This window comes from Monodelphis domestica, chromosome 1, assembly GCF_027887165.1.
Source record: "Monodelphis domestica isolate mMonDom1 chromosome 1, mMonDom1.pri, whole genome shotgun sequence".
Classification (NCBI taxonomy): Eukaryota; Metazoa; Chordata; class Mammalia; order Didelphimorphia; family Didelphidae; genus Monodelphis; species Monodelphis domestica.
The window spans coordinates 155,213,061-155,231,039 of record NC_077227.1 but is presented as its reverse complement, the minus strand read 5'-3'; the positions used below and the strand labels follow the sequence as shown (position 1 = coordinate 155,231,039).

The window sequence follows — 17,979 nt, the reverse complement described above, 5'->3', positions numbered from 1 at the left end:
ACAGATTTCCACGTGTTTTCCAAAGCTATATGATCCATGCTGTCTCCCTGCCTTCTTTCCTCCCCACAGAGGAGCAATTCAATCTGGGTTCGATGTGTATTACCATGCAAGACACATTTGTGGCCTTGCTTTAAAAGGATTGTGACAGTACAAAAATATCAAAGAATCGGAAACTGAAGGGATGGCCCAGATGGCGGTCTGTGATGGTGATGGATACTCCTGTGCTGTAAGGAATGAGGAGCAGGAGGAGTTCAGGAAGAGCTGGGAAGCCCTGCACGGACTGATGCAGTGAAATAGGCAGAACCAGGAGATCGTTACACACAGTAACGCAATATGGTGGCATGACCAACGGTGACAGATGCAGCTACTCTCAGCAAAGATCCAGGACAATTATGAGGGACTCATGACAAAGAATGCTCTCCAGCTCCCGAGAAAGAACTGTGGGAGTCGGAATGCAGATGGAAGCATTCGATTTATCACTTGTTTATTTGGGGATATGGGGGGGGGGGCTGGTTTTCTAAGGTGATTCACTTACAAAAATGAATAATACAGAAATAGGTTTTTTGTGATAGTACATATATAACCCAGACTTAATTGCTTGTCGACTCTGGGAGGGGGGAGGTAAGAAGAGATGGAAACTACATGAATCATATAACTTTAGAAAACTTATGTGGAAATGTATTAACATAAAATAAAGAGAAGGGGACAGCTGGGTAGCTCAGTGAATGGAGAGCCAGGCCTAGAGACGGGAGGTCCTGGGTTCACATCTGGCCTCAGACACTTCCCAGCTGTGTGACCCTGGGCAAGTCACTTAACCCCCATTGCCTAGCCCTTACTGCTCTTTTGCCTTGGAACTAATACCTAGTATCTATCAATTCCAAGATGGAAGGTGAGGGTTTAAAAAATAAATAAATAAAGGGGGAAATTTGATAACTGAATTTCAATGAAATTGGCTGATTTGTAATACTATATATTTAATGCTTTTAAAACATTATTCTGGGCGCGGCTGGGTAGCTCAGTGGCTTGAGAACCAGACCTAGAGACTGGAGATCCTGGATTCAAATATGACCTCAGACGCGTCCTAGCTGTGTGACCCTGGGCAAGTCACTTGACCCCCATTGCCTAGCCCTGACCACTCTTCTGCCTTAGAACCAATCCGTAGTATTGATTCCAAGAGGGAAAGTTAGGGGTTTTTGTTTTTTCTAAAGTGAAGATGCCCTGGACTAGAGCACCGCAAAGAGGGGGTCATATCACTCCATGGCACCGGACAAGGGAGCTTTATGCCCATCTCCCGTCTCCCTCTTGTTGCTCTCCCAAAGCGTTCCTCCCTTCTCCTGGTCATCTTCTCTGAATTCTAACGGAATCTTCGGACACTTGTTAGCCCTCTCCCGCCGCACTGGAAGCCGCATGAAGGCAGGGAGCCACGGACGGGCAGTTTTTATTGCAGTATTCCCACTGCCCCCACCGGAAGCGCTTACTAGCCGCTGGTCCGTGCATCTGTTGGGCAGCGCCTCTCACCAGTAGGGGTCGCTGGTGAGCCAGGACGCCGGCTGGCCCAGCCTCGCTTCGCTGCTCGTAAATAAAGCCTGGTTCCTGAGAGGCTCTGCTCCCTGGGAAAGGTGCAGCCCCGGCGGTCTCAGCTGCGCTTCTGCCACCGGCTTTTCTAAATTAAGCTCGGATCAGGCCGAAGAATGCCGTCCCCCCCCTGAGACGGAAGGGGCCCAAGGCTCAGCTTTTAGACGCGCTGATGTAAATAATCCCGGCTGCGGACGTGCGTGAGAATCCCGGAGGGGCTACAAAAACGGGAAACGTGGCAGCCGGCTTTATTTACGTGGCGGCTCCGGGACCTACCTTTCTGGTGATCTCAGAAGCCGACACACAGCAGGGGACGGCTCGTCCAAGGAAAGAGCCGGGACTGTGGGAAGCCTTTCCGAGCCGGGGTCTCTTCCCGTTCAGAGAGACACAAAGGAAACAGCGTGCCTGGCGATGCCACACGGCCGGCTTCCACAGGGAGAGACGCTGAGAGCGACCTTTATTCCCTTTATTCTCCCTCGTGCTTCTGGTTTATAAATCTCAGCGGCCCGGCCTTGAAGGTGGAGGCTGTTTGGATTCCCTTGCAGAAGGGCGCGTTACCTCATCATCGGAGGGAGGCTCTCTTAAGCCCCAAATTCTGTACCTTTGGTCTGATAGACTATAAAGAGCAGCCAGCATTTATAGGTTGGTAAACATGATCTCATTTGAGCTTACAACAGCTCTGGGAAGTAGGTACTACAATTGTTATCCCCATTTTACAGTTGAGGAACTGAGGCAGACAGGTTGGCCAAGGAGGTGTCTGAGGCTGGATTTGAACTCGGGTCTCCCCTGATTACAGGAGCCGCTAGGCGGCTCAATGGACAGGGCACTGGACCTGGAGTCAGGAACACCTGAGTTCAAATCAGGCACTTGCTGTTTGACTCTGAATAAGTCACTTACCTCTGTTTGGCTTAATCCACTGAAAGAGGAAATGACAAACCACTCCAGTGTCTTTGCCCAACTCCCTGGAGGGTATGGTTCTTGGGGACAGGGAGAGACAGATCCGACTCCTAGCCACCTCACTATCCAGCTAGCAGGAAGAGATTCAATTTTGTCTTTGTATACCCAGCACAATGTCTGACCTTCATAGATGCCCGCTGCCTGGAGAGAGTTCCAAGGCCTGAGAGTGGTGACTTGCCCAGGGTCACACAGCTGGGAAATAGGAGTTCAAATTTGAACCCAGGACCTCCTGACTCCAGGCCTGGCTCTCTATCCACTGAGTCACCTAGCTACCCTGCCCTTTCCTTCTCTAGCTGACACATAGCCCTCAATAAAACTCTATTGATAGATTGATTCTAGAGCCTCCATTCTCAAACCTTTCCATGCCAGCATGTTTACAGTCTTAAGATTGTAAGATCTAGATGGTTCAGTGGATGGAAAGCCAGACCTGGAGTTGGGAGGACCTGGATTTAAATCTGACCTCATACTTCCTAGCAGTGTGACCCTGGGCAAGTCACTTACCTCATCCTTACCACTTTCCTGTCTTGGAGCCAATACACAGTATTGATTCTAAGATGGAAAGTAAGAGTTTTTGTAAAAAATGAAAATATAAAGAATCACTGAGAACCTCTCAAAGAGTTTTTGTTTATGTAGCTCTTATAAGTTATATGTTTATCAATATTTAATGTAATAGAAAATAAAATCGTTTGTGATAAAAATAGTTTTGACCCTGAGGATCCTCTAAAAGAGTCATGAGGATCTCCAGGCATCCCTGGGGTCACCCTTTGCTGATCTGGAGACCAGAAATTCTCCAGCTTCCCCTCCCCTGCCCTAGGTTCAGCTACCGGTACCTTGTCCTTGATGCCGTGGTCACAGCCAGAGCCAATCAAGAAGTCCAGCGTGTCAAGCTGCCCATGCTCAGCTGCCAGATGGAAAGCTGTCCGATCCAGCTTTGATTTCAGGAAGAAAAATATTGTTCTTTTCAGTGCAATCCCACAAAGCAGTCGTACTTTCCTCTCTAGCCTCCATCCCCCTGCCATCCCCCCTCACATTTCCTCAGAGGCAAGCCCTGCAAAAGGGTCCCAGCGGCAGTCAAAGTCTCCCCTGGAGTTCTAAGAAACAGGGTCCGTCGAGTCTTCTGAGGCACCAAGGGACTGGTGTTAACAACTGCTTAGTCCAAAGGGGCCTCATTCACCCAGCATTCAGCTGCTGCTCACCGGTGAATTTTCCATTGAGCCAAAACTTAATCCTCTAAATATCAATGGTTCATTTCTTTAGGAATCTATGATTTTAATCCGTATCGGCACCCCATCCCGGCCCCCAGTGACCCAGATATTGCCATGCCTTATCGTGCTGTTTGTCGACGTAGATCAGAATTTCTGTGTTGCTTTGGGCAAAAATACCCAGTACCTTTCTCATGAGAAACCTCTCAAACCTGACTAGACCCATCCTCAGAGCACAGTGTACATATATGGCTGGCACTTTTGCCCACCCATATTCCAACCCTGTCCAGGGTGGCAGGACCTGCTGGAGCTCACCCTTTGCCCAGGTAACCTTCAAGAAGGCAACAACATCTCTGCGACAAAGGCTGACATGCAAGATTTGTTTTTTTCTTTGGGGACTGGAGGATTACTGAGAAAAGCGATTTGGAGCAATTCGGAGATGCAATTCTCCCTCAAATGTGATACAAATCTGTGTGTGGTGTGTGTGTGTGTGTGTGTGTGTGTGTGTGTGTACAGCTAGCCCTTCTACATCACAAATTTTCCCACTGCAGTTGTAACATACCTCAGGGGGACATAAGAAATTAAGGGGGAATTTGGGAGAGATTTTGCAAAAACTACAGATGACATGCCAGGGCCAGGAGGAGACACAGAAAAAGTTTAGAAACTCTGAAATGCATAAAACATTGGGAGAGTATTGTATAGTATCAACAAATACTTAACCCAAATTGTGTAATAAGGTGCTCTAAATGTCCCATAAAGGAAAAAGAAAAAATTCAGGCTGCTTCTCTACGCCCCCAGCCCTCAGGAAGTGGAAGGGATACCGGTATGTATACATGTGTGTATAGGCATGCATGTGTATGTGTCTACATGAAGGCAAGAAGTGAAAGGAACTTAAGCATTTCCAATTCCAGCCCCTTTGCTTTTTACAGTTGGGGAAACGGAGGGCTAGAGAAATCAAGTGACATGCTCAGGGCTTGTTGTTTGTTGTTTTTTGGCTATTTTCAGTCATATCTGACTCTTCCTGACCCCATTTGGGGTTTTCTCAGCAACATATTAGGGTAATTTGCTATTTCCTTCTCCGGTTTATTTTCCGGATATGGAAATGGAGGAAATGGTGACTTGCCCAGGAACACTCAGCTAGGAAGTGTCTGAGGCTGGATTTGAACTCAAGAAGAGGAATCTTCCTGACCGTACGCCCATTGGGCCATGAACACAAATAATAAATGCTAGAGCTAAGATTTGACCCATGGAGGCAGTATACTCTCAGTGAGAAAAAAAGCCAAAGGGCTTTTCTTATGAATGAAATGCATAAACTTTGGAGCTCCCACTCCTTGGCCACATTTCACTTTAGGGGAAGCCTTTTGTTTCCTTCTTAACTATGTTCCAGATAGTGAGGGGGCATCTTACAGTCCGTTATTAGGATCATATTCCCCAAGTCTGCTCATAAACAAGGCCAACCAGGCTGCTTTGGAAATAAAAGACTTGAGCAATTCGTAGTCACATGGGCCAGGGAACTGGAAAATTTAATCTCTACGGTTTAGCATGACACAAAAAAATTTCCAAAAAGCAAATGAAAGGGAGGGCCAGAAGGTGCAAAGAAAGCTAGGAGGGCCAAAGCAGCACTTAGCCTGTGAGTCACTGCAAAGCCTCCCTTCCTAGGATTCTTGAACCAGCTTGTCCCCACTTTCTCAAGCACCCACACATACCCCGCACATCCCGATGTGATGAGGAGCTGGGAGGAAGAGTGGGCAGATGCTGTTTTAACCCCCCCCAAAGGATCCTGGAGTGGCTAGCAGTGGTTTACTCTGGAAGAGTTCATTTCTTTGATTAAACAAGTGTTGACTAATTCCTGGGCCTTTATGCATGGATTCCCAGCCAGAAGACAGATGCTGGCGTATCAGGAGACTTTTGAAGCTGCTGGATCTCCAAGCTGATTGCCAGGCTCTGTTTACTCCATGACCTCCTCTCCATGGTTCTCCATGGGGAAGGAAGGAGCAGCTGGTAGATACTGTCCCTCCCTGGCCCTCACATCAAAGGGGGAATCAGCCATCTCTGCTTTCTCGTCGTCCCCAGGAATCTCATCTGTAAAAGTCTCTGCAAATCTGTCTAAAAAACTGTTATCGTCCTTGTCTTTCTTTGTGGCTTTGGGGAAAACAAGCCCTTACTCACAAGAGAGGACAATTATGCTAGCATTTTCACTAGTCTCCCTATTTTTTCAGTCTATTCCCTCTCTAAAGATTACTTCCTGAGTTCTTCTTTCCAGCACCAATTTGATCTTAAGTCTTGGAATCATGCAATGTTAGAACTAGAAAGGCCCTTGGAGATCAGGTGATCTAGCCCAGAAAGGCCCTTGGAGATCAGGTGATCTAGCCTAGAAAGGCCCTTGGAGATCAGGTGATCTAGCCCAGAAAGGCCCTTAGAGATCAGGTGATCTAGCCCAGAAAGGCCCTTGGAGATCAGGTGATCTAGCCCAGAAAGGCCCTTGGAGATCAGGTGATCTAGCCCAGAAAGGCCCTTGGAGATCAGGTGATCTAGCCCAGAAAGGCCCTTGGAGATCAGGTGATCTAGCCCTTTTATTCTGCAGACAAAAGAGTCTGGCTCCCCTGTTGTCCAAAAGAAAGAAACTAAAAATCCCCAACCCAGTATTCAAGGCTCTCCATGACCCCATCCAGCCACAGGCCTGGACTTGTCTCTGGAAACTAATCATGGGGCAAGATCTCATCAACCCTAAGACTCCCTCCTCATCAGGACCACATGCCCCTGGGGCCCTCCCCTTCCTCTGATTGGACAAGGGAGAGGCTGGACTTTTGAGAACTCCTCTAACATCCCCCATTTATGGAGGCCATTCAGGGCAGTCAGTTCATCTGTCATCATTTCTCCTCAGGACTTCTCGTCCTCCCTCTCCCTTTTTCAGTTTTTTATGTGTTTTCTTCTCCAATTAGACTGTGAAGTCCTTGAAGACAGGGACTGTCTTTCACTGTTCTTTGTAGCTTCAGAGCTTAGCAGAGGGTCAGGTACATAGTAGGCACTTAATAAATGTTGATTGATTGATTGAATGTATGAACTGATCTGTATGAACAGAATCTATGATTGAATGTATGAACCCAAATGATGGTGATGATAATAGTTCCTTTTTAGATAGGTTTGCAAAGCACTATATATGTATACATATATACATATACCTATATAAATAAAATGTATATACATATAAAGTTTATATATATAATTTATATCAATAAAATTTATATAACATATACAATTTATATAGAGAATCTATATTTATATATGATTTTATATAGAACATATATTAATATATAATTTACATAGAGAATATCTATAATTCATGTATATAAAATATATATGAGATTTATATATATGTATATAAATATAAGATTTGATCACTGGGGAGAAGGAGAAAATACAGAGAGTAGATTGCCCTTCTATGTGAGGCCTGGAGAAAGAGTAGCAGCAGCGGCTCCTCCCTTCCCACTGAAGAACCAGGAGGGTTGGCCATAGCATAATTAGTTTCATTTCACCTTCAATGGTATAGAATCCATTCCTTTTTTAAAGTTCATTTAGATGTTTATTGTTTATTAATAATAGGCTTCTCATTATAGGCCTAATACAAATAACAATACAATTCCATAAGGGTGGAATTCAGGAAATCTGGGTTTTAGTAAAAGCTTTGCCTTTCCAGAGCCATTCCACGGTCTCCTGAGTTGTTTTCTGTGGTTCTGAAAGAAGTAAATCCCTAGTAAGAATCCTTGAAGGAGAGGGTAACAGGTAATTGAAACCGCAAATGGATTTTTTTATTTTTCCAAAAAGAAGTGGCGTTTACAGATTGCATAGGCAAATGAGTTTGACTTCAATTGCTGACAAAAGTTTTAGAAAGTTGTGATTCGAGGGATGGCTAGTAAACATCCAAAAAAGAATATGATGTAGAAACTATTCTTGAGGGGGCAGCTGGGTGGCTCAGTGGATTGATAGCCAGGCTTAGAGATGGGGAAGTTCTGGGTTAAAATCTGGCCTCAGACACTTCCCAGCTGTGAGACCCTGGGCAAGTCACGTAACCCCCATTGCCTAGCCCTTACCACTCTTCTGCCTTGGAACCAATACATAGTATTGATTCTAAGGCAGAAGGTAAGGAGAAAGGAAGGAAGGAAGGAAGGAAGGAAGGAAGGAAGGAAGGAAGGAAGGAAGGAAGGAAGGAAGGAAGGAAGGAAGGAAGGAAGGAAGGAAGGAAGGAAGGAAGGAAGGAAGAGAGAGAGAGAGAAAGAGAGAGAGAGAAAGAAAGAAAGAAAGAAAGAAAGAAAGAAAGAAAGAAAGAAAGAAAGAAAGAAAGAAAGAAAGAAAGAAAGAAAGAAAGAAAGAAAGAAAGAAAGAAAGAAAGAAAGAAAGAGAGAGAGAGGGAAAGAGAGAGAGAGAGAGATAGAGAGAGTGAGAGAGAGAGAAAGAGAAAGAGAGAGAGAAAGAAAAGGAGAAAGGGAGAAAGAAAGGAGAGAAGAGAAAAGAAAAAGAAAAGAAACCATTTTTGAGACTTGATCGACTCAGGGAAATAATAATGGCTGAGGCTGTTAAATTCACTTCTATGGCAGAAAATAGCCATGTGGAGCTCCCTGTGCAGTTGGACGCTTGGCTCATGGGTCAGGAAAGGGTGCTTTGCTCACTGGAATCACCTCTATAAGTCCTCAGTGCCCAGTGCTGCCAAATATCCTTCTGCTATGGCTAAGCAAATCTTCTGTTGATTGTTGAATGACCTATAAGTGTCTCATCTCATGCCAAGGCCATTCCAAAACACCTCTCCAGTCTTAAATTCCTCCCTTTCATGTACTGTGTACTCCAGCCAAATCATAGAATCTGTCCTTCCTGCATCTCACAATCCTCCTGGCCCCTTCAGTACCTTTCTTCAGACCATTCTCTCTATTAGAATGGCTTCTAGGGGGCAATTGGGTGGCTCAGTGGGTTGAAAGCCAGGCCTAGAGATGGAAGGTCCTGGGTTAAAATCTGGCCTCAGACACTTCTCAGCTGTGTGACCCTGGGCAAGTCACTTGACCCCATTGCCTAGCCCTTACCACTCTTCTGCCTCAGAACCGATACACAGCATTGACTCCAAGACAGAAGGTAAGGGTTTAAAAAAAAATAAGTTTACCTAATGGATAAAAATGAATTGGAGCCTAGTGGATAGAATACTAGGCTTCAAGTAAGGAGGTCCTGGGTCAAATCTGACTTCAGAAACCTCCTAGCTGTGTGACCTCAGGCAAATCACTTAACTTCCATTATTTAACCCTTAATGCTCTGCTATTTTAGAATTGATACTGACAAAAAGTAAGGTAAAAAAAAAAGTGAGAGATCTTTTCTGCAAAAAGACTATAGACCCAGCCTTCCAGAATAAAACTTGGTTCATTTTCCTAAAGTGAAAAATGTTGACAATAGGTTCATAATAACGTTTACCTTATCAATTCGATCAAGGGGCACATCTTCTAGGTCTTCCATTATAAACTCCAGTACGTGTACGTGGCCCTTTTGAGCTGCAAAGTGCAGTATGTTCAAGCCATTCTGAGAAAGAAAAAAGGTGGTTCTTCAATTCCCCCACTGCCCTCTGCCCCCAGACCCAAGCCACCATTTACTGCCCTGGCCACTCACGTTCTCTTCTAAGGCAAATGTATCCAGTTTATGTGTCCAATACCTTCTCCGTGATGCCCTCTCGGACTCTGCTCCTTGCTGACCTCTCCACTTCCTAACTTCCTGTGCCACTTTTTGTTTGGACGTGGCAACTTAGCTCCTAATTTACAAGTAGATTGGGTCAAAGAGATTTTAAAAAATGGGGAAGGACCTATTGGTATGGCCGCTCTTTTTGTGGTGGCAAAGAATTGGAAACTAAAGGGATGCCCCTCAATTGGGGAATGGCTGAACAAATTGTGGTCTATGATGGTGACAAAATACTATTGTGCTCAAAGGAATGATGAGCAGGATGATTTCAGAAAGAGCTGGAAAGACCTACATGAACTGATGCAGAGTGAAACAAGCAGAACCAGGAGAACAGTGTTCACAGTAACAGCAATATTATGAAAAGATCAAATGTGATTCACTTTGCTACTAACAGCATGCAATGATCCAGGACAATTCTGAGGGACTTATGAAAAAGAATGCTATCAACCTCCAGAGAAAGAACTGTGAGAGTAGGAATATAAATGAAACTACATGATTTATCATTCATTTATTTGGGTATATGTTTTAGGGTTTTGGTTTTATAAGATTATTTGCTTACAAAAATAAATGCTATAGATATGTTTTGTGTGATAATATATGTATATCCCAGATTGAATTGTTTGTCAGCTCCAGTGGGGGGTGGGGGGATGAAAGAAGGGGAGGGAGACAATATGGATCATGTGACTTTGGAAAACATATGTGGAAATTTGTTATTAAAATAAAAAATCCAAATAAAAAAATAAATTTTAAATAAAAAATTTAAAACCACAGATAGAATAAGATATCTGGGAGTATACCTGCCAAAACATACACAAGAACTATTTGAACATAATTATAAAACACTTTTTACACGAATAATGTCAGATCTAGATAATTGGAGAAATGTTAATTGTTCATGGATGGGCAGAGCCAATAATAATTAAAATGACAGTCCTACCTTAAAACAACAACAACAACAAAAAACAAGTACAGTGGGTTCCAGAAGCCAATTTGTAATGTGGTTGTTAGGAGTCCTGAGTATATTTTTCCCACAGGAGTATTGTAATAAAGGATGACTAGGTTCTGGAGAAGAAAATTTTGTAATCTGAATTTTAGGCATGAGTATGCTAGAAGCATTTTTTTTTAATCCTTACCTTCTGTTTTAGAATCAATACTAAGTATGGGTTCCAAGACAGAAGAGCAGTAAGGGCTAGGCAATGGAGATTAAGTGACTTGCTCAGGGTCACATGTAGCTAGGAAGTGCCTGAGGCCACATTTGAAGCCAGGACCTCTCATCTCCAGGCTTGGCTATCTATCCACTGAGCTACTTAGTTGCTCCTAGAAATAGTTTCAAGAAATTTCAATCATTTCAGTTGTGTCCAACTCTCCATTACCCTATTTAGAGTTTTCTTGGCAAAGATATTGAAATAGTTTGCCACTTCCTTCTCAAATTCATTTTATAGATATGGAAACTGAGGCAGAGTTAAATGACTTACCCAGGGTCACATGGCTAGTAAATTTTTAAGATCAGATTTGAATTCAGGAAGATGAGGCTTCCTGACTCTAGGCCTGGCACTTTATCCACTGTGCCACAGAGCTGCTCCTAAATTTATTAATTTAGATTATTCTAAATCTAAGCATTTTTTTCTTATAAAGGAACAAAGACAGGCAGAGTTACCCCACTTCTTTGAAAACTTCTCTCTACCCCAAGCAGGCCTGGAGTTACAACAATAGATAAAATTCCTCAATGAGTTAAAGCAGGGGAACAGAGAGCCCAGGGAAAGAAGTCATTTAATTTGGCCCACCCTTGAACAATCTTTTCCTAAAATCACTGAATCTCTCTGACTACTCCCTTTAAGAATTCTCCTTTCCAGATGGTCTAGATTATTTAACCAAAGCAATCAGAGACTTCTTCCTTCTCTTAGAGTCCTTCCTCTGGGGGTGGAGTGGAAAGATTCTAGTGAAATTCATTGTTTTCGAATTGATAGCCAAAGAAAGACTGATAAGATTTCCTTTTTAGACTAATCCAAGGGCTGCAGATAAAGATAACTTTCAAATACTTAAAAAATATTTCTGAAAGAGGGAAAGCCAAGAGGGGTCTGGGTCTGCTTCTGTAGTTCTAAGGCTAGCCCACAAAAGGTCTATTAAATATAAACAGCTTAATACCATTAATGCTGAATAGGTCCAAACTCTCCCTTAAAATGCTTCTCTCTCCTTTGACCCAGAGATACCACCAGGAGGTCTATATCCCAAAGAGATTTTTTTTTAAAAGGGAAGGATTTACATATACAAAAATATTTATAGCAGCTCTTTTTGTGGCAGCAAAGAACTGGAAAGTGAAGGGATGCCCATCAATTGGGGGAATGACTGAACAAGTTGTGGGATATGATCATGATGGAAAACTATTATGCTATAAGAAATGATGAACAGGATGATTTCAGAAAAATCTGGAAAGGCCCACATGAACTGATGCAGAGTAAGATAAGCAGAACCAGGAGAACATTGCACACTGTAATAGCAATATTGTATGATAATCAACTATGAATGACATAGCTACTCTCAGCAATACAATGATCCAAGACAAATCCAAAGGATTTATGATGAAAAATGCTATTTACCTCCAGAGACAAAATTAATGGAGTCTGAATGCCGACTGAAGCAGCCCATTTTTTACTTTATTTTTGTTTGTTTTTGTCTGTGCTTTCTTTTATAACATCAGTGATATAGAAGTGTGTTCTGTATAATTACATATATATAACCTATATCAAATTGCTTGCCCTCTCAGTGAGGGGGGAGGGGAAGGAGAGAAGAAAGGGGAGAATTTGAAACTCAACATTTTTTTTTAAACAAATGTTAAAAATTGTTTTTATGTGTAATTGAAAAACATTAAAAAAAAAACAAACGTTCTTTTCCCCTTGCTTTCTGGCTCAACCTATCACAGTAGCAGTGGAACTCCCAAAGTTCCAGCAGTATTTGGAGAGATGTAGGTAAAAGAAAAAAGTCTCAGGGAATCTTTAGGCATATAAGGAGAGAAAGGATAAATAGCCGGCCATCTCTATTGATATCAGAGAGGAAACAAAAGCATCAGTAGTTTGGGTTGGTAAGTCCCTGGTTATAGAGAGGCAAGAAAAGAGGGGGTGGGGAAAAACAAAGGGAAGAAGAGAGGAAGGCACAGTGGTGGGAGAAAGAAATAGAGGGGAAAGGAAGAAGAGGAGAGAGGAAAGGGAGGAAGGAGGGAAGGAGGGGAGGGGGAAGGGACAGACAGGAGGAGAGGGGTGAGGTAGGGGATGGATACAAGAGAGAAATGGTGGTGGAAAGGAGAGAGGAGGAGAGGGGAAAGAGAGAAATGAGGGAAGGAGGGGAGGGGAAAGGGAAAAAAAGGAGGAGAGGGGTGAGGTCGGATAGAAGAGAGAAATGGTGGTGGAAAGGAGAGAGGAGGAGAGGGGAAAGAGAGAAATGAGGGAAGGAGGGGAGGGGAAAGGGAAAAAAAGGAGGAGAGGGGTGAAGTCGGATAGAAGAGAGAAATGGTGGTGGAAAGGAGAGAGGAGGAGAGCAGAAAGGGAGAAAGGAGGAGAGTGGAAAGGGAGAAAGGAGGTAGGGGAGAGAGAGGAGGGGAGGTAGAAGGGACAGACAGGAGGGGAGGAGGAAGGGATATGGGGGGGTGAGGTAGATGAGGGGATAGAAGAAAGGAATAGAGGGGAGAAGGAGGTAGGAGAGAGGAAGGGAGGGTTGAGGGACAGAGGGGGGAGGGACAGAGGAGGGGAAGTGGGGAGAAGTTATCAGTGGGGTTCCCATTTCCCCTTCCCCTCCCCTGCCCCATACGCGCTTGAGGAATATACTCACCAACACTTTTCCCCAAAGATGTGGCCCTGTTCATATCCCAGGACCCCAGTAAAACCCTGCTTAAGTTTTAGAGACTGTACTCCAGAACTAGTTGGGGAGAGAGTGTTCTGGGTGAGAGGTAGAGATCCTGCTTTATTACCTTGTTTGCTTACATTCCTCTAGAGTTTGCTCACAGCACCTGCTCCCAAGTCAGGGTAGGTGACTGCAGAACAGCCTCCTCTCCCTTCAAACATAGGCTGGTGGTCTCACCTTGTCCTCACAGTTGATTTTGGCTCCTGAGTTGACTAGCATCTGTAGAATCTGCAAGTGGCCAAACCAGGCAGAGAGAAGCAGTGCATTCATCCCAAACTAGGGGGAGAGAAGAAGAGATACAAATATTGGTGGTTTTTCCTCATTCTTCCTGTAGCTGGGCTTCTTCCTGCTCCATAAAGGTGTGTCAATTTATTATTATGTATTTATATCACATAGCCAGGTGCCCCCTGCATGTCCATGTGCTTAGGCATCTGTATACATTTATGTCTATGTGTCTGTGCATCCATATATCTGCATGTCTATGAACCTAATTGTTACAGAATTTTGTAGTTGTGACTTGTAGTGTCTTAGAATTTTAGGGTGAGGAGGGAATTTTGAAGTCATCTGGTTCAGCCTCCAATCTGGGCATGTCTTCTCTTGGGCTAAAGCACAGTGCTGGCACATAGAGTCATTGTTGTTCAATCATTTTTCAGTTGTCTGACTCTTTGTGACTCCATTTGGGGTTTTCTCAGCAAAGATACTGGAGTGGTTTGCCATTTCCTTCTCCAGCTCATTTGACAGGTAAGCAAACTGAAGCCAACAGGGTTAAGGGATTTGCTCAAGGGCAAAGTAAGTAAGTGTCTGAGGCCAGATTTGAACCCACAAATTTGAGTCTTCTGTCTCCAACCCAGTGCTCTATCCAATGTACCCCCTAGCCGACCTTTGGCACATGGTGGATACTTAATATATTTTTTGTCTCACTGACTGACTATAACCTATCTCAGGGATGGTTTGTCCAAGCCTCAATTCGAACACTTTCTCAGGACAACCTACTCCACTGAAATCCCTTTATATTAAGGCAAAATCTGACTCTATGTAACTAACATGTGTCTCCAAGCTTTTTGGAAAATGTCCCCATTAGCAAAAAAATTTGAGTATGCATCTATACATATATATACATATATATATATATACATATGTATATTCAATTTTAAAAAAGGATTTCAAAATGCTATTTAAAAGTACTACTTCTCATTCTTTCCTGTTGCACAACCACATCATAACTACCCTATAGGGCCAATACCGGCATTTTCACAAGAAGCCAGGAAAGAGGGCAGAGGATTGGAGCAATTATGGTTAAAGAGAGTGGCATAGTTTGGTTGAAGTCAAGCCCATGATTAGCTAGCTACCTTGGAGAAAACCAGGGGAGTGCTGGTAAATGCTTCATAAAGAGCTTTCCAAAAATGTTGTTGTCGAGCAATTAAGTGGTACAGTAGATAGAGGGCTAGGCCTGGAGTCAGAAAAACTCATCTTTGCCAAGAAAACCCAATGGGACCATGAAGGAGAGTCAGACGTGATTGAAACGACTGAACAACAACAATAATTGTTGGTAAATTTTTCCTTATTTCACACCTAGATATGACTCTATAACTTCTGCTCGTTGTTCCTAGTTGTGTCCTCTGGAGCAAATGGGACAAGTCTAACATCCCTTCTACATGATGGGCCTTCAGATCTTTCAAGACAGTCATAATATCTCCAATAAATGTTACCTTTTCCAGGCTAAACATCCCAGGCCCCCTCTATCACTGTATTTATCCATTTACCTGCCTGAGTCCATTTATGTCTGTATCAATCTAGGTACCTAGGAGTCCATTTCCAGGTGAGTAGATAATTTATTAGTAAGGCACAAGAGTGTTCTTTTTAGTTTGGTGGGCAGAATTTAAATGCTACAAGTTGGTGGATCAATTTCAGAGTGAAAACCTCGAGTTTACAGATTAAGGCACAAGGAGATCTTTCTTCCCAGAAATAGAGGAAGAGAGTATGCCTCCTCCCCACCTCACCACCTCCCCAGCCTACCATATCCTTGTCATCCACAGATACTTCATACTCCAGGAGCAGTCTCACAGCTTGCTCGTGACCGGCCCCAGAAGCCCAGTGTAGCGCCATCCTGCCCACCTGTTCCAGGAGAACAGAGAATCTGTCAAACCCAAACCTGGGCTGCCCCTTTCCTGGTTGTTATCCACAATCTACAAAATCACATCCCATTTTCACTCTTTTATTCTCCTCCCAGAAGTCCCCTTGACTATTCTGTCTTCCTAATTCCCAGCATCCCTTCATGCTTCTGATTATTCACTGGGGTAAAGAAGGCTGGCACAGCCTTTCTAAATTGAATTTCATGTTCCGTGAATATAAAAGCATCTCAAAAATATAAAATGCAGAGGGTTTGTTCATTAATATGGAAGAAAGAAGGAATGGACAGGAGAAAAAAAAAGGTGACTCTAAATTCAGAGAGGAAAAGAGAGAATGATAAGGAAAAGCTACTATAGTATGGTTGAATTCTCATCTCTCAGAAGCTTTTGACCAGCTTCTACTGCCTCAAGAACTGAAATGGGAGGAAAGGTAGAACCATCTACAATTAGTCTTTTGACCCATCACCCCAGAACCTGTGGCCTAAGTGGTCAGCCTCCTAAAGTTCAGATGGGGCAGAATATAATTATGCTCACCTCTCCCTGAGGCAGCTAAGTGGAACAGTAAATATAATGATGGGTCTGGAGTCAGGAAGACTTGAGTTCAAACCCAGCTTCAGACACTTCCTAGCTGTGTGACCCTGGGCAAGTCACTTAACCTTGTTTGCTTCAGTTTCTTCATCTGTTAAATGAGCTGGAGAAGATAATGGCAAACCACTTTGCTTTGCCAAAAAATCCCCAAAATGGGGACACAGAGTCAAACTCAACTGAAAAACAACAATATGGACTCCTTATCAGAAGAAAGTTTTGCTGTTGACATTCATAATCAAAGGAAATGTTCATTTTTAGTTATAGGTTAATGAAAATAAAGATGTCATTTTTTTTTTCACAGATCTCCTGAAATTTATTCATGGCCCAGGCTACTGGTAGCTGCTCCTGTGTCTTCAGGAATCACAAACCAACTGGTAAAAACTGGGGTGTCCTTTCCTTAGGCAACAATTAGCCTCCACGTGGCAAGGGACCACAGTGGAGTGGAATGAGGAGAAGGAAGAGACTTTTCCAAACAGGAAGAATGGCGTATTCTATGAGAGAGCAGTGCATTGAGAATTTCAAAGGATATTTTTTTGAGTGCACTGATCCTTTTATTTATCTCACCTGAGATTCAGGAGAGAAATTCATCTCCCTGCAACTCTTTGCCATTTGGGCCTGCCCAATTTGAGATTCCTAAAACCCACCCTCGCTATGGGAGATTCCAGAGTTCTGACAAAAGGTATCTAAATGGATTAAAAAACAAAACAAAACCAAAAAAAAGAACTTTAAAGAAGAGACAGGAGGTTATATTTTTAAGACTTTTCAGACTCCAATGTTTTATAAAAATCTCTGTATTTTATTGCATTTTGCTGATTGTTTTGTTTAAAATTTAATTTTATTGGTTTTAAGTTCATATATTAATGTATTCAATACTATTCTGTTACACTGAATCATTTTAATGTACTGGGTTTTAACTACTGTTATAGTCTGTTGCTTTTCCCCTATAATTATACTGAACAATTATTATTAAATAAGCCCATATATAAAAACAGTCTTTTCTATTTTGACTTTCTAATTATCACACAGAGGATGGATGGACTTCATCAAAAACTGGTTACAATTGTATAACAACCTTTGGAAATTTTAATGAGCTAAATATCTCAAATTGACTTTAAGGGGTCTTTAGACATGATTTTTAGATTTTTTTTCAACAACTCTGATCATTTTGCCTGCCTCTAACAGGAGGTAAGGTCCATTTTAGTAGCTGACGTGAAATACAATTATAATCCCCACCTCCCACATTTATAAAAATGTGAATGGATGGGACATCACAGTCTTATACCAAAGGAGCTGGGAAGTTAACCGGGCATGGTACCCCTGGATGGCTCCCCAAAAAAGGAGCATCTCTCATTTATAACTCTCCAGCTCACTTTTACCCAACATCAACAGTATAGAGGTTTGGTTTTTTCCTAGACTCCTCTGCCACATTTTTGTAATGCTATCTAGATTTCTTGATGATGTTCTAGACCCAAATAAGTTTTACTTTGTTTTTTAAATATCTCAGCCAAGGTTGAAATATTGCTACACCTGAAAAACTTATGACAAGTATCCATTTTCTAAAAATGTCACACAGCAACTCATATGAAATATGATAGTGGGTTTGTTTGCTATTGTAATTAACTGGGCTGTTGTGAATTTTGGGGATTTTGATATCTTTTGAATTTGCATTACATGTTATACTACTGTTCTTTATAAAAAACTGTTACTTTGTGAAATTCATTTGCTTGCACAGTGGGTCATGGCCAGGTATGAAGAGGAAATGGATCTCATTTTTGGTGAGAACCCTTTGTATTCTATATTTTCTTAGCTGATACAGTGTGTCAGTGATTATAAGCTATATTTTTGAATTTTAAAATTCTTTCATTATTGTTTTTGCTTGCATGTGCAACAAACTATTTCAGTTTTAATTTTTTTTCTCCTTTTTA

General features: G+C 42.6%; 1 protein-coding gene across 2 annotated transcripts in view; it reads right to left on the bottom strand.

Moving 5' to 3' along the window:
* The window catches only part of ANKDD1A (ankyrin repeat and death domain containing 1A), a 46,343-nt gene that overhangs the window by 19,002 nt on the left and 9,362 nt on the right, over nt 1–17,979 (bottom strand). For both annotated transcript variants that reach the window (XM_056808493.1, XM_007479570.3), the window contains exons 3-6: nt 15,354–15,452; nt 13,515–13,613; nt 9,186–9,290; nt 3,363–3,461 (exon numbers count right to left, since the gene is read on the bottom strand). In XM_056808493.1, coding sequence (XP_056664471.1) covers nt 3,363–3,461; nt 9,186–9,290; nt 13,515–13,613; nt 15,354–15,452 — 402 coding nt within the window. The remainder of the gene's footprint in view (nt 1–3,362; nt 3,462–9,185; nt 9,291–13,514; nt 13,614–15,353; nt 15,453–17,979) is intronic.